General features: G+C 42.3%; 1 protein-coding gene across 1 annotated transcript in view; it reads left to right on the forward strand.

The window, feature by feature from the left end:
* Window positions 1–12,088, forward strand: part of LOC143365237 (neuropeptide CCHamide-2 receptor-like) — a 45,193-nt gene extending 33,105 nt beyond the window's left edge. Inside the window, exons 2-8 of the mRNA XM_076805224.1 lie at window positions 1,484–1,726; window positions 3,912–4,060; window positions 5,762–5,965; window positions 6,345–6,519; window positions 10,050–10,264; window positions 10,859–11,103; window positions 11,347–12,088. Coding sequence (XP_076661339.1) covers window positions 1,484–1,726; window positions 3,912–4,060; window positions 5,762–5,965; window positions 6,345–6,519; window positions 10,050–10,264; window positions 10,859–11,103; window positions 11,347–11,348 — 1,233 coding nt within the window. The 3' untranslated portion in view covers window positions 11,349–12,088. The remainder of the gene's footprint in view (window positions 1–1,483; window positions 1,727–3,911; window positions 4,061–5,761; window positions 5,966–6,344; window positions 6,520–10,049; window positions 10,265–10,858; window positions 11,104–11,346) is intronic.
* Window positions 12,089–14,376: the final 2,288 nt, after the last annotated feature.

Consider the following 14,376-nt stretch of genomic DNA (forward strand, 5'->3'; position numbering starts at 1 on the left):
AAAATATTTTTTAATCTACACAAGAGTGGGTATCGCATGAACTAGAATAAATAAAGAAAGCATTGGAAAACAAACGGCAGCATCACTGTAAAGGAAAGTTTGCACTTTCCCAGCGAGAATTATATCGGTCTTGTTGTCTGTGTTTTCAGAAAACTGTCTGGGCAGACGCTGCAAGTTACAATTTTTCTGTCAGGCCGTCAATAAATCGTTCGACAAGAATTTTTATTAAAAACAAAAATTTGCCGTGCTCGCAGCAAATCTCGTTTTCTCTCAACGTGGCGCTTCCGGGAGAGAGTTAACGCAGAATCAACGGATCCTCGTCGAAAATTACACACGGCGTACTTGCGAGCAGTTATGTTGGGAAATTGTTTCAAATCCTCGGCCCGTTCCACGCCCGATGCGGTCCGCAAATTTACCAACGAAAATAAGCTCGATTTATTTCATGCGTTCCTCCATCGAACGCTTTCATTCTATCGCTATAAATCGCGAGTTAGAAAGAGCGGTGCGTCGAACTGGTTTTTGTTCCCCGTCGGAAACAATGTGCCCATTGCGAATCAATCGGCCGCTGACATTTCCGAGCCTCGGATATTGTTTTATTAATTTCCCTTCAATCCCAGACTGACGGCTGCCCGGACATTGGGAATCGATCGCCTGTAACACATCGAATCATGAAATATCGTTTATAGAGACTTTTTAAGTGATTAAAATAGTGTCGGTCGTCGGGGAAGTCGATTGATTAATTTTATACAAATGGATCCACGCTGTTTCAATTCGTCCTTCGTGCGCGTTGCTCGTTTTTTATTTAAAATTATTCCCTTTGTGAAAAATGTTAGCGAAAGATCTGTCGCAGTTGCAATTATTCGTACCTCTCGAAAAACTATGTGAAAAGAATTCGCGCTTAAAGATAGAAAAACTCTTCTAGAATTTATTCGAGGAACGAATAAAGTTTAACAACGAATTAGGTAGAAAAGTTATGTTTATTCATCAGCTGGAAAATATTCAAACTTCAGAAAAGCGTCTTGAGGAATTTCTTGAGAACGTGCACATAACCAGATATTTCCCGTGTGACTTTCGGTTCCAGCAGAGCGTTTCATCGAAAAACCCATTTAATGGGGCACCATTATCATAGAACGCGACTCCCAATGAATGCTTCCCGTTAGATTGGCCCGATTCCTGGAGAACACGAAAAGTACGATGCCTGTCGAGCATCAGTCGATATTTCGAGAGGTTTAGTAGATAAATCGTCGGATCCATTTGTATTCGAAGTTTCGAGCGACTTTGCTTCTATAAATATTATATCATCCTGTAAGCTCTGACGTTTTCGGTGCTTTAAATGTGAAATTTGTATACTTCTGTTCGATCGCGGATATATCCCGTTCCTCTGAAAACGGGACAGATAAATTCTGGCCGAGTCGCTTAACGTCTCCGATCTTCCCGTACAATTATCGGGCTTGCGGATTTACGTGAAAAATGTTTCTTGCAGATGGCAGTGATCCTGAACGCGACGTCGTTCCCGAATTTGGTGAACGACGACGACGACGAGGACCACAGCTACGTCCCGTACGACCAGCGACCGGAAACATATATCGTTCCCGTGGTGTTCCTGTTGATCTTGGTGGTCGGTGTCACCGGAAACGGGATCCTGGTGCTCACGCTGCTGCGGCATGCCAACATGAGGAACGTGCCCAACACTTACGTCCTTTCTTTGGCCCTCGGCGATCTCTTGGTAAGAAACAATCTGCTTTCAGTAAGAAATCTTCTAGTGACAAAACCATATATCTTTTGGTAAGAGAGTCACCGGATTTTCTTTAGATTAAGAAAAGATCTTGCTCTTGGTGATCTTCTTGTAAGAGACAGCCAGCTTTCGCTAAGGCACACGCAGAATAGATTTAAATCAGAACTCCTCTGTCGTTTATGGTTTAGTAAAAATGCAAACTATATTTCAAAGTTTCATGAAATCTACGATTTTCCTGAAACAAAATTTTTCAGTATTCTTAATATCATTTCACCGCATAACAATTACGATGAATCCTATTCTCCTCCTGCCACATCACGCGAAAATTTTTTAGCAGAAAATGAGCGATGCACACAGCGAGTCTTGAATGCACGACATGCTCGCCATGATTTGCCAGATCCCCCAAGGGGAAACAGAATTTTCCCGGACAGTCAAAGGGGGTGCGACAAGGACCGCATTAATCTTCCGACATTTTTCACTCACGTATAAATTGCGTGTCTCAGATAAGAATGCATCGGGCGTGTTATCGAGCAGAATAGGACGCGAGCATTAATAATCGAGCTCAGTATACCGTTTCCTGGAGTCGTCACAGGATTTCACCGAGGAGCAAAGTATCCCCACTTTGCGAGTCCTCTGTACACGGAACAAAAAAAAAAAACTGACAGCGCTCTGGCCCCGTATCCGACAGATTTATCCAGCGTATCAACTCTATGCAACTACTTGCAAACGTTCCCGAGCCTCCCGGGCAAATTTTCCAATCGTTAAATTCTCAGGCGTTTTTGCGAAAGAATATCTCTAATAATCGCGCTCGGCGCGCACTAGCTCCGCTCATGCAAAAGTGATTCGACCGACACACCTGGATCGAACCTCGCCCTCGCGTTCTCGCGTCGGAAAGGGTAGTAAATTATTTTTCACGTGGTAAATGTTCGAACAGCTGTGCGGAAGCCTAGCACACGTGCTATTAATTATTCTGTTTGAAAACTGGGTTGGAAAGGCTCGTTTGAGATTCGTGTTACCGGGTACAGAATTTCAAAATCAAATAGAAGACTAAATCTTTGCGGAGTTACATTTGCGGTGACAGTTCTGCAAGATTCGCGGATTAATGCAAATTTAATAGTTGGTGGAACATTGAATTACTCCCTACTGGTATAGGGTGTAGCGTCCTAGATGAAGATGTTATAATCGAATGCTGTGAAAATCGGATTCTGTCCAGTTTTCGGACATAGTTCAAAGTGTCAGCACTCTGCTAACGAACTTCAAAATTAGCTGAACCATCCAGCTGTCCATCATGGCTTCAATTATCCCTCAATGAACACAGGCACACGTTACGGGCTCACGTGAGCGTGGCATATGCTAAAAAGGCAACCAAATGCCCTGATAATGGAAAAATCACAAAAAGGATTTTACTGAAATTTTCTATAAGTGCTCGTGCCAGAAGATTCGAACCGGTAACCAGCTGATAAATTTTATTAAATCATGGAGACCTCAATTTGGCAGGAATACTCTGTTTCTCTATCTTTAAAAAATTGTTACGTCCGTCTTATTTTTCAACTGGTACCACAAACAGAGTGCTGCAGAAATGGCTTTCGTTCAAACTTTCAGCAAATACTGTTTAAACATACAATAAGATATACATATTCACTTATTTTTTAAAGACATATTATTTTGAATATGCAAAAAGATTGTCGAATCTCTGTTATTTTTCAACCCCTGTAGCAAAAAATTATTAGAGTCGAAGCGGGTCAGCTTGCTCCGAATATTTTATTCCGTGTAACAATTCCTCGAGCGTTTATGTATCGGTCGGAACGCTATTGTTGTCACGTTTCGATTAACTCGATAAACAGCGGGGCGTCGGCGAACCATTATCAATCAGAGGGTTGTTCGCGATACGCAAATGTCACGCAGCGTGTCACTTATCGTCCCATTTTTCCACACCGTACTGTAGTGTTTGTATCCTCGATGGGTTTCACATTCGGCACCCGTGAATCATCGAGATCGATCACAGCCCCTTTCGATATCGGTTTCCGTCGTCATGACTCGCCGAAACGTTGCTCGAGCGTGTCCCGATAAAAACGAAAGAAGCCCCCGGGTGATACGAAATACCATGCGTACATACACCTGTCATGGCCGTCGACAAGATGGTTCCCCGCATGTATTTCCACACACGAAATTTCAGGTGATCGTGACGTGTGTGCCGTTCACGTCGATCCTCTACACGATCGAGTCGTGGCCGTGGGGCCTGGCAGTTTGCAAATTATCGGAGTGCGCCAAGGATATTTCGATCGGCGTCTCAGTTTTCACTCTGACCGCGTTATCAGCCGAGAGGTAAGTTGTCAAACCCAGTTACGGCCTGGTAAATTGTTGTTTCGGCTGTCGGTGCTCGACCAGCCATCCTAAACTTTGACGAACTTCCGCTGATGGACCAATGAGCTGGCCGACCGACCGACTAACCAGTAATCCGAATCAAACTTGCCAAGATAAGAAACAATCAAACTGCACGCCAATTAGGTGGGATTCTTCGAATCCCATTGTTCCGTTGACATTTTTCTCGAAAAACCTTGTCTAATTCTATCATTCAAATTTCACTCTTCAATTTTTTTCTTTTCCATATTTGTTTTTTCCCACTAACAGGGTAATTCCGGGAAAGACGCACCACATTTTGTTTTCTGTTTAATAACAATTTTACTGATAATAATGGAAAAAAATAAGCAGGCATAGTTCAATTGTTTGTTTCAATCTCTTTAAGAAAATATAACGTAAAATGAGTAAAACTTTTATACTGATATATTAATATGCTGTTTAAAAATGTTCGAAAAAGTGCATTTGTCCCTAGGGCTTCGGGTCAGATGCATTCCTCATTGGGGATAGATGCACTCCTTTCGTTTATATTGTATACCTTCTTCTCCCTACTAGTATTCCGTTTTCATGGAGCCATTTGGGGCATTCTCAAACCAAATAAAAACTTCAATACGTATTCCAGAATTTTTTTGAAACAGTCAAAAAATTAGTCGTCGACATAAACGACCCGGTACACAGACAGTCCGCGCCCTGGAGAGTTAATTGGAGTGCTAACCATTTTTAATTTCTTTTTGAATCTTCATTAATGTCTTTGCTGACAATGAGCAAAATTATCGTAGATTTGTTCGGTCTTGAATGATCACAGTGGATCGGGTAAAATTGAACGGAAAGATTCATGCGAACGTGCATTTCCCTGTTCTCCCAGCTAATGGACCTGATGCAAACTGTTGCTTCCACCCACACCTTTTGTGTTCTGTAGCTTACAGCGTAGACAATTCATTCAGTAAATCTCTTTTGTAACATTGTGCCAAAGAGCTTCTTGGTTCTAGACGCTTTGATTACTGTTGACAGCTTGCTCATTGATGTAGAATGTGGGTGGAGGATGTTTGCGAAGTTCTTCATTTTTGTAAGAAAATTTTAAACATGTCAAATCGAATAGGATCCTATTTTCACTGGTGGTGGAATCTGCGCTAACGCGGTATATTAAATTCTTTTCGGGATGCTATACACAGGAAAATCATTTAGCTTAAGTACCGTACAATATTAAAAGAAACAATTTCATTCATTAATCTAGAAGTCCTCTCGAGTATTATGATCCATTAATTACTTTTGGGCGGTGATTACAAAGAACATTATTTAGCATCCTTTAAACGTCCTACAATCAAAAAAGACCCCATTTCATTCATTAATCCAGAAACCATTTGAAGCAAACTGTTCCATTCATCTTTTTTGGAGTTGTCGTGTCAAAGAAAATTTGTACCTTGATTAAACGACTTAGAAAATTAAAACGAAAGTGCTGTGCACAAGTATCAAACAGATCTTGAAGTTCAGTTTTCCTGAAAGCTAAGCTCCATATGGAAAAAATGTATTCTATAATTTCCCGTAATTTTTCGAAAGAAGAATCGAAATGTATGCGATACTGTACGAGTTGTGGGACTGTAGTGTGTGTGTGTGTGTGTGTGTGTGTGTGTGTGTGTATAGGGAGCATTGATGTTCGTTTTTGTTTAGGTACTGCGCGATCGTGAACCCCATTCGCCGTCACGTCGCTGGATTGAGCGCGAAGCCATTAACAATCCTAACAGCGAGCCTGATTTGGGTGCTGGCGATTGTTCTCGCGATGCCAGCTGCTCTTTTCTCTTACGTGCCGACCGTCCCGTTACAGGGTAACCACAGCATCCTGATTTGCAGCCCTTTCCCCGAAGAATTCGGTGAGTACCAGCCAGCGAACTTTGCCACTCCGTTACCTTGTAACCGGATATTCTTTGTTCCCCCGTGGAAACTGGCTTTTCCTTCGTCGTTCTCCCTCTTTTTCCATGGAAACGTTTCCCTGGCAACACCGTTATACGATTACCAGCAAATGGATTTCATTTTTGCGGAATTTAATTGGCACTTCGTCGAGAACTACCGGATAAAACTGCACTGTGCCCGTCTAGCTTCTTAATAACTGCGGAGTTGCCAAGAATTCGAGAAGAGATCCGACGTTCGAACTATTTATCATTTAACTCAGTCAGAAGTCGGAGATAAATGTCAACGCGGTTGAGAGATGGTTGTTGGTCCCTTTGGCTATGTTTCTTTCGATTGTAGGGGTGAGTTACACGAGGGGAATGGTGATGTTCAAGTTTCTGGCTTATTACGCTATACCGCTGTGCGTGATAGCTGGCTTCTACCTGGGGATGGCCAGACACCTTGAACTTTCGACGAGAAACATGCCTGGCGAACTATCCACCAGGAGTCATCGCATGGAACAAATTAGGGCACGTAAAAAGGTACGTTCGTGGAATCGATACGGCTGTAAAATGAAATTTCAGAGACTACGATAAAAACCGATAACCTGAGAGAAAGACAGGCAACCTGATAAGTTTTCTCCCGTAAGATGAAGTTTGTGAGACCCCATGGAAATTTTGAAGGACCTGCGAGCACACTCAATTTTTATCGATGAATTTTTCAATAGAAAATACGCAGACGTTTAATTGTGGATAAACTGATGTAAAGCGAACAGAGTCCTGTCTGAAAAATGTCTTCATAACACGCCGACACAGAAAAGACAGATAGCATAGGGTAGATTTATCCCATCAGACAATGTCTCTAGAACTTCGTGGAATTTTTCACTAACCTGTGAACACTCAATTAATTTTAAGGGATGAATTTTTTAAGATAAAGTCAGCGAAAATTGATTTGCCGATGGATTGACATAAAACTGAGAGAATGCTTGTTCCGAAACATATTTTGATAACAAATCATTAACTAAAAGATTGATTGTCTCGTCCCGGCTAGATTTGCTCCATCAAATAGAGTCTCTATGACCCCACATAATTTTTAACTACTCTCGCATCTCAATCTTTAGCAACAGAGAATTAGTATTAATTTCTGTGAACCAAAAATCCACAGAGTACTTGTTTCAACTAATATTTTACCGTCCCTGCTTCACAACTTTTTGAACCACCCTGAAATATAATTGTAATTTAGTCCAGGCAAATCTGCGATGACTGAAAACGAGTATTATTTTCCCTGAACCTAAAATCCGTGGAGTATTTATTCCAAAAGCTATATCAAAAGTCCCTGCTTCATTAAAGAACGTTCCGCGCCACAAATATTCTCTCTCTCTCTCGTCCGAATTCGCTGCAAATAATTGCGTAACGACAGAGACAGCCCGATAAGTGAGCGGTCGGAATAATTTTCGAAGTGGAAAATACTAGCAGCGACGCGGCCAGTATTCCGCGTAAATATAGTGTTCCGGAGGTCTCTAGAAGTCGGCTAATTCGAGAACAATGGGTCGACAATCACCGGGGGCTTCTGCTACACGAGTCGGAGCGTTTGTAGCACGCCGAATGAAACAGATAATTACGGGCAGTTTAGCGCGGGGACCGAGAAGTCGCCGGTCACACAATTGCCTCGAATCTACGGCTGTTGGTTACGAAATCTCCGCACACACGATCGGTAATATCTCTTACGATAAGTAAGACAATCGCCGACAAATTCGCGAACAATATAATTTCTCGACTCGGAGCTAATTAGAAATCGCAGCCAGCCACCAGAATCCATTACACCGCTTCCATTGCACTGCTGCGAAAACTGGCGTCCAATCAATTCGCAACACCCTCGAAACCCGTTGGCACACCCCCTTCGTTTAGGCCACCCTGTAGACTTACACGATTAACCTAATAACGTAGTAAGATCTTTGTTCTGACGTAACATAAGAAAATATTTTTTAATCTGTATTTTTCGCACAAAATATGACCTGTCGACTGCTTAGCATCGTCACGCTCTCACAGTGTACAAGCAACTTACTTTTCTCATAATTAATACTGAAGTCCTCGGTGCAAAGCGAGTGCTTTCAGAAGAAATTATTCCCACGCAAGCCTCCCTTCGTCAGCTCTATTAGGGGTCAAAAGCCACGCTAATGCTCCCTTCAGAGCCCCGACGGAGCTGACCGCAACGTTGGTATAACATTTCCAAAAGGGCTCGACATGTTACACCTGAAAGTCATGTTATTAATGACTGTGCGACACCTTTGTACAAGATCCTTCAATACGTTCGCTGAAACACCGTCCTGGAGAGTCCCGCGCAATCAAACAAATTTATTTAACAAAGCCCGAACTGATCGAAGACTTTCGCTTTGCACCAAAATCTGCAAATCTTGTTCAACTACTGTTAGTTGAATCCTTAAGCGAGTTTTTTTTTCGTAACAACTTTTTCCCGAAAGTTTCGTGACATTTTGTGAGAATCTTCAGCACATATCCCGTTATCGCATGAACTAACATTTTTTAAATCTGTCAATTTTTTCTTATTTTCTTTTTTTTTTTGTCGTGCTGAAGGCCGAAAAATATTTCAAAAATCGGTAATTTGACTTCAAAATGCCGCCATTTTATAGATAATAAAGATTAAAATTTTTTTAATCCGGACCATAACTATATTCGTGCTGATTGATAAACAACTTCATATTTCTGTTCCCGATCAGTAGAAAAACGGGAATCGCAGTGACTCTATAGAAAAATATGTAACCCCCGTAATTTTACATATTTTTACTTGAAAAAAATCACACGTATACCTCAAAGACCAATAAATATCTGTGTAAAATCCCAATGTGAAAGGTTCATTATTTCTTCTGAGAAAAATTCCTGAAAATCCGCGCAAAAACGGCCTCGCAAATAAGAATACCCATTTAAGAGAACGGAGTAATCTCGCAAAAATTCAGCGGAGATAAAGTGGACCGAGTCGAGGGAACGCTCCCAGTGGAATCGCGGGGATAATCCGCAGATATCAAGCGTGATTACGCTTCGGCTTGCAATTCACGGTTTATCACAGAACGATTTGTCATCGGGGGTGTTCGCGGCCCGATATCGATTGCGCCAAGGTTCGACTCGATTGAAATCGTCTTTTCGGTGTTATCGAAATGAACGGATTAGAGTCGCCTGAATGGTTCCACGGGAGTAGAAACTTTCGTTGTATCGTCGTCGTCACGCTCCGATGCCGTTCCCTTTCCGATAATTCGACGCCGAGCATCCGGCAGGCGTCTTCCGATGAAGCTGCTTTTAAAGTTCGCGATAACAGCGGCCTGTGCTAACGTAGGGCAACGTCAGAAAATCGTCGAGAATCGAATTACCCCGCAATGCTAACCGTTCCATTGTCTGCAGTCGAATGACGCGGAAAGTCGGGGCAACTCGCGCGAAACGCCCCTAACTCCCTTGAAATAAGCTCGAACTGTGTCAGAGAAACTATAAGGAACTCCGGGAATCTCGAGGGAGCAAGTCCGTCATTCTAAATGCTCAGACATTTTTCTCGGGGAAGTAAAAATCCTCCGGTAATTTGCATGGATCTATCGAAAGTTATGCGAACTGTTCGGTTTATTCGACGAGCCTTAATATTAATATTTCACAGCTCATGCGACAGAATAATCCGTGCGTTATGAATCCATCCGGATGAATTCCGTTTGAAAGAAGTCCCATGGTTTTTATGAAGCTAGTGAGCGCAGGTGTTCGTGAAAATAATCGGCGTTGATAAATATTGCCACGCGTATGAAATAGCTCGGTTGGTCACGCGCATTCGTTCGTACGGTTTAATGACTACCGATAATCGTTGTCCGTTGTGTATCGGAGCGATAACGTGCTCGACTGGAAGTTAAACAAATGTTTCAGGTGATATAATCTGCGATTAAGCTCGAGTAGGAACTTAATCGTCTAAATGAATAGACGGACACGTATATCTGTTGTTGTATCGATCGTCCGCTGCTGATATCGCACGATTGGATTCACTTAATGTATAAACCGTGCTATCGTTTATTAAATCTGATTGACAGGTCGGCAAGATGGTGATCTCGTTCGTGATCATCTTCGTCGTCTGTTTTCTACCGTACCACACGTTCATGCTGTGGTTCCACTTCTGTCCGTCGTCGCAGTCGGATTACGATGATTTCTGGCACGCCTTCAGGATCATCGGATTCTGCCTAAGCTTTGTCAACAGCTGCGTGAACCCCATAGCTCTCTACTTTGTCAGCGGGACCTTTCGCAAGAGGCTAGTAGCTCTGCAAACTGATTAGCAACGTTTAATCAATGGACTGATCAAACTGTTATCCGCTACTTGCACGATGGAAAATAGATTCGTAATTAAACTGTGGATTTTTATGCATTCGTAGCGACTGAAATTGTTATAAGTAGACTCTGGATTTTATGCATTTATGGCAAATATGAGTAGTTAGAACACATTTAAAAAAAGAAGCTACATTAAATGAATTTAATATTCCTGGTACATTATTTACGATCCTGTTACAATTATTAAGAGAAGATTTTGCAGACAATTCCTGTTTCGCATAAAGATTCGCTGTTCGTTAATTCCCCTAAACGCTTCCTTTCAAAGAAACTGCTACATTCTTGCTATCCAAGTATTTCCATCGAAGTACATGTAAAACAACCTTGTCAATCGAGGATTGAATTTCTGTTCCCTGAGCTTGGCAACTCGAAGAGAAAATCTAGCGCGTTAATTCGAGCCTACTAACGAGTAAACTTTTAACAACAAAATCGGCGTGTTGCGCGAGCCGTTCAATTAAAAAATTAACTTCCCTTCGCTTGGTGATTTCGATGTAGAAAAATGAAACAATTTGTATGGCAGATTTAACGAGTACCTGTGCTGTCGACTGTCGTCGAGGACCGTAGGTGTCTGTCAGCCAGAGACTACAGGTAGTTTAGAGAGAAATGGTAATCGATCGACACAGAGGAGACGTCTTGGTGCTCATGGCAGCCATTATGAGACCAGTTTTGGGTCCACGATCCGAAGACACACGCAGGAATTGAATTCGACTGCTTTGTACGAGCTGGCCAGCGAGGATGCCAAAGATTTGCCTGGTGATTTAGATTGTAAGTATGGGATTTTCGGATTGCGGATTTTCTGCTGTTATTGGCGACCATTATTGAATAATATTTAACAACGTTTATTTTTATTTTGATTTTACTTTGAACTCGACAGCTCCATTTAGTAGGCACCAAGTTAATTTTTATCTCATTGTTCTAGTTTCTAGGCATCATTGAAATTAATATTTCTGCAATGTTCTTGAATGATCGTTTATAACGAGCAATGAACTATCGTGTTTATGTTCACAGGAAATCAAGGACCACTGGAAGCTGGGACACCCACGAACGAATGACTAAAAATCGCATGGTTACAGTTATGTATTATATAAATGGTGTATAAATTGCGAAACGCTATGCGACCTATAGCGTCCTGAACATCCTCCGGACATCCTCCTGTGATCCATTCATTAGGCTAACTGATCAACGAACGGGCGTTCCTCTGTACACTTTCAACTTAGCGATTCCGTTGAAGACTTTGTAATTCTCGTTGCACACTCTCTCGTCACCCTAAGCGAGGTACAATGATGGTTCGGATATGGTACCGATATGGAAAGAATCATCGAAAAGATTCCTAGGTTTTGTGGTACTTAGAAAAATGCAACAAGTCTCATTCTCGATGAGTAAACTTCATCTAGACTATCAACAAATTACGTCTCTTACGAAAAACGAGTGTTTCTTCCACCTAAAGTATTGCGAAGTCTATTGTACTGTACAGAACACAATAAAGTTTCGCTAGAAAAGTAAGAAAATGGCGAACTAGTTATAATGTTTGCCACACGTTTGATCCAGTTTTGATTTTCTTTATTAGATCGACCACAAGTCCCTACCATTTTTCTGTGCAGTTTCTCGTTGATGAATTATTCTTTACAAAAGTAAAGGAGAAACAAGAAGATGGCGAACAGCTTACAATGTTCTCTCGGTGTAAGCTCAATCTGGGAACTTTCGCCATAAATCATCCCTTCGGTTGCTCATTAATGAACCACTTTGTACTGACACGGTACTCTCTCAAAAGTAAAAGAAACATCGAGAAGAGAAATAATTATACGAGAACAATGAAATGATGGAATTATTCTTTACAGGAGTACAGGCACAACGAAGGAAATGGCATGCCAGCTATGTTCTCTTAAAGAACATACTTAATCTGCGCGCACTCTGCATCAATCGCAAGGGACAGGGGTTGATTCGAAGTCTCCTCCGTGCATTAAAAATTTTGTTCATAAATACAGTGATTTCTCTATATATGTCGCCAAGACCTGGATAATAAATGTCGCAGAATTATCCCCACTACCGCCGGGTGTACTCCGTGAGGGGTCACGAAGCTCGAGAGGTCTCGGACGCCGAGTAGCGTAAACACAACACCGCTTGGCTATGTCTCCTGGACGATACACGACGCTGGCAAGATCCGTGTTGTTGACATATGTCAAGAATTCACTGTACACAAAATCCTCGATCTAACGTTTGAACTCTCGGGTTCCAAGACACCTGCCTGCCCGGCCATGTGCACCGGTATCCATCATCGTCCGTGTAATTATCTCGCGTGACCGACGGGTTGCGAACGGATTCACTGAGTGTTGCTCCACCTACTTTTTTTCCCCGACGTTCACCATTAATCGAGCTAATCGAGCAACGTCGTACACGACGGCTGAAATAAATCCTCGAATGTTTTCCACGGTGGCGAGTCGCTGGAGAAGGGAGATTCCGTTATTGAATCGTGACGCTAGATTTAATTAGCGAACAAGAGAAAGAGGGGGGGGGGGAGGGAGAAAAGGAAGAAGGAACCTACAGACCCCAGGCCTTGTATTAATTGTGTAGCAGAGAAACCGAAGACCTTGCCACCTTCACCCGTAATCGAGGATCCCCGCTTGACGGCCAGCCCCGGTAACAGGATTTAGTATCGCACGTCCATTGGCCGTCGCGTTTCCGTGCGTTATAGACGTCCGCGTTTCAGATAACGGCTGGACGTCTTCCCGATGCCCCTATTATAGGTGTAATTAGGCCACGCAGCGCGGAAGCGTTTCCACTGGAATCGATACGTGGCCGGAATATGGAATTGACGGCCGCGGGAGCAGCTTTACGCCACCCGTCTGAAAACCGAAGGGAATTTATTCCCCTGGAAATGGGAGAGAGGGAACGTATTCCCACGCGGCTCGAGTGCCGCGCGATCGGATCGTGACTACTCTACGAAATGTCCGATCCTTTCGCGGAAGTATCTTCGATCGGGCCTGATGATAGCTCTACACAGCCCTCAGGTGTCGCAGACATCGAGGTGTGCGCGAATTTACACCTTGGACAGACCAGTTCAAGGTGAGAGAAAATTTCTTGTTTCGGGGCTGGGGAGAAATTAACCCTTTGAGATTGAACATTATTCTGCAGCGTTGAGCATAGTTTTCTCGGAGACTTTATGCTCCGAAGGCTTGTACGATCCGCTCTTTTATCGAAAGAAAATTGGTGGAGCATGATGTATTCGCTTCCGAAGTTTTTCAATTTTTTGCATGTCACCAGTGTGATATTGTGAAATGTATTTCTTTAAGATTTTACATTGTGATTGCGACATAATCCGTCAATTTAAGGTAGGTGAACCAGCCATCGTGAACGTTTTCCAGCGATTCGCAACACCACCCTTTGGCACTGGAACTACCGAGCCCTAAACGAGGCTGATGTGTACACCTTTGTAACAATAACAGGACTTCATTCAGATTTCACAGGATTTTTATGGTAACGTGAATGAAGAAGTATACTGGAAAATTTCTCAACAAAATATTTCTATAGCGTCACGAATTGTAAAAGAAATTGAAAAAGTTGATTATTATTGAAATTTAAGATGATCTACACAAAACATAAAGAAAAAGTTCGAAACTGTTATGAGAGATCGAAATAAATTTCTCTCATTGATAACTGTTATAAGTGATCGAAATGAATTTCTCTCAATGATAATATTTACCAACAAGAGAAAAAATTTTCGGTTACTTATAATCCTTATTTGTAACCAATAAGATTTTAGTCGACGAAATACTTGTTATTCCATGACTTTTTTTCTTTTTGGTTATAACAGTTATGAGGGTAAATCTTGAAAAATCATTGGGGATAGAAGGAAATCGAAGGATTTCGAAAGTTGACAGTGAAGGTGACCCGTGTGCAGGTTTGTTGGACTCATTTCAGCGATCTCCGCCCCTCTTCAGACAGTCCGTGGAAGAAGCCTACATCAGCTACAATCTGCATCTGGAATCGAGGAGCTAGTAACGTATTCCGTCGTCGTTTCGGGTCGAAGGGGCGCGTGCC

The sequence above is a fragment of the Halictus rubicundus genome, chromosome 1, assembly GCF_050948215.1.
Source record: "Halictus rubicundus isolate RS-2024b chromosome 1, iyHalRubi1_principal, whole genome shotgun sequence".
Lineage (NCBI taxonomy): Eukaryota > Metazoa > Arthropoda > Insecta > Hymenoptera > Halictidae > Halictus > Halictus rubicundus.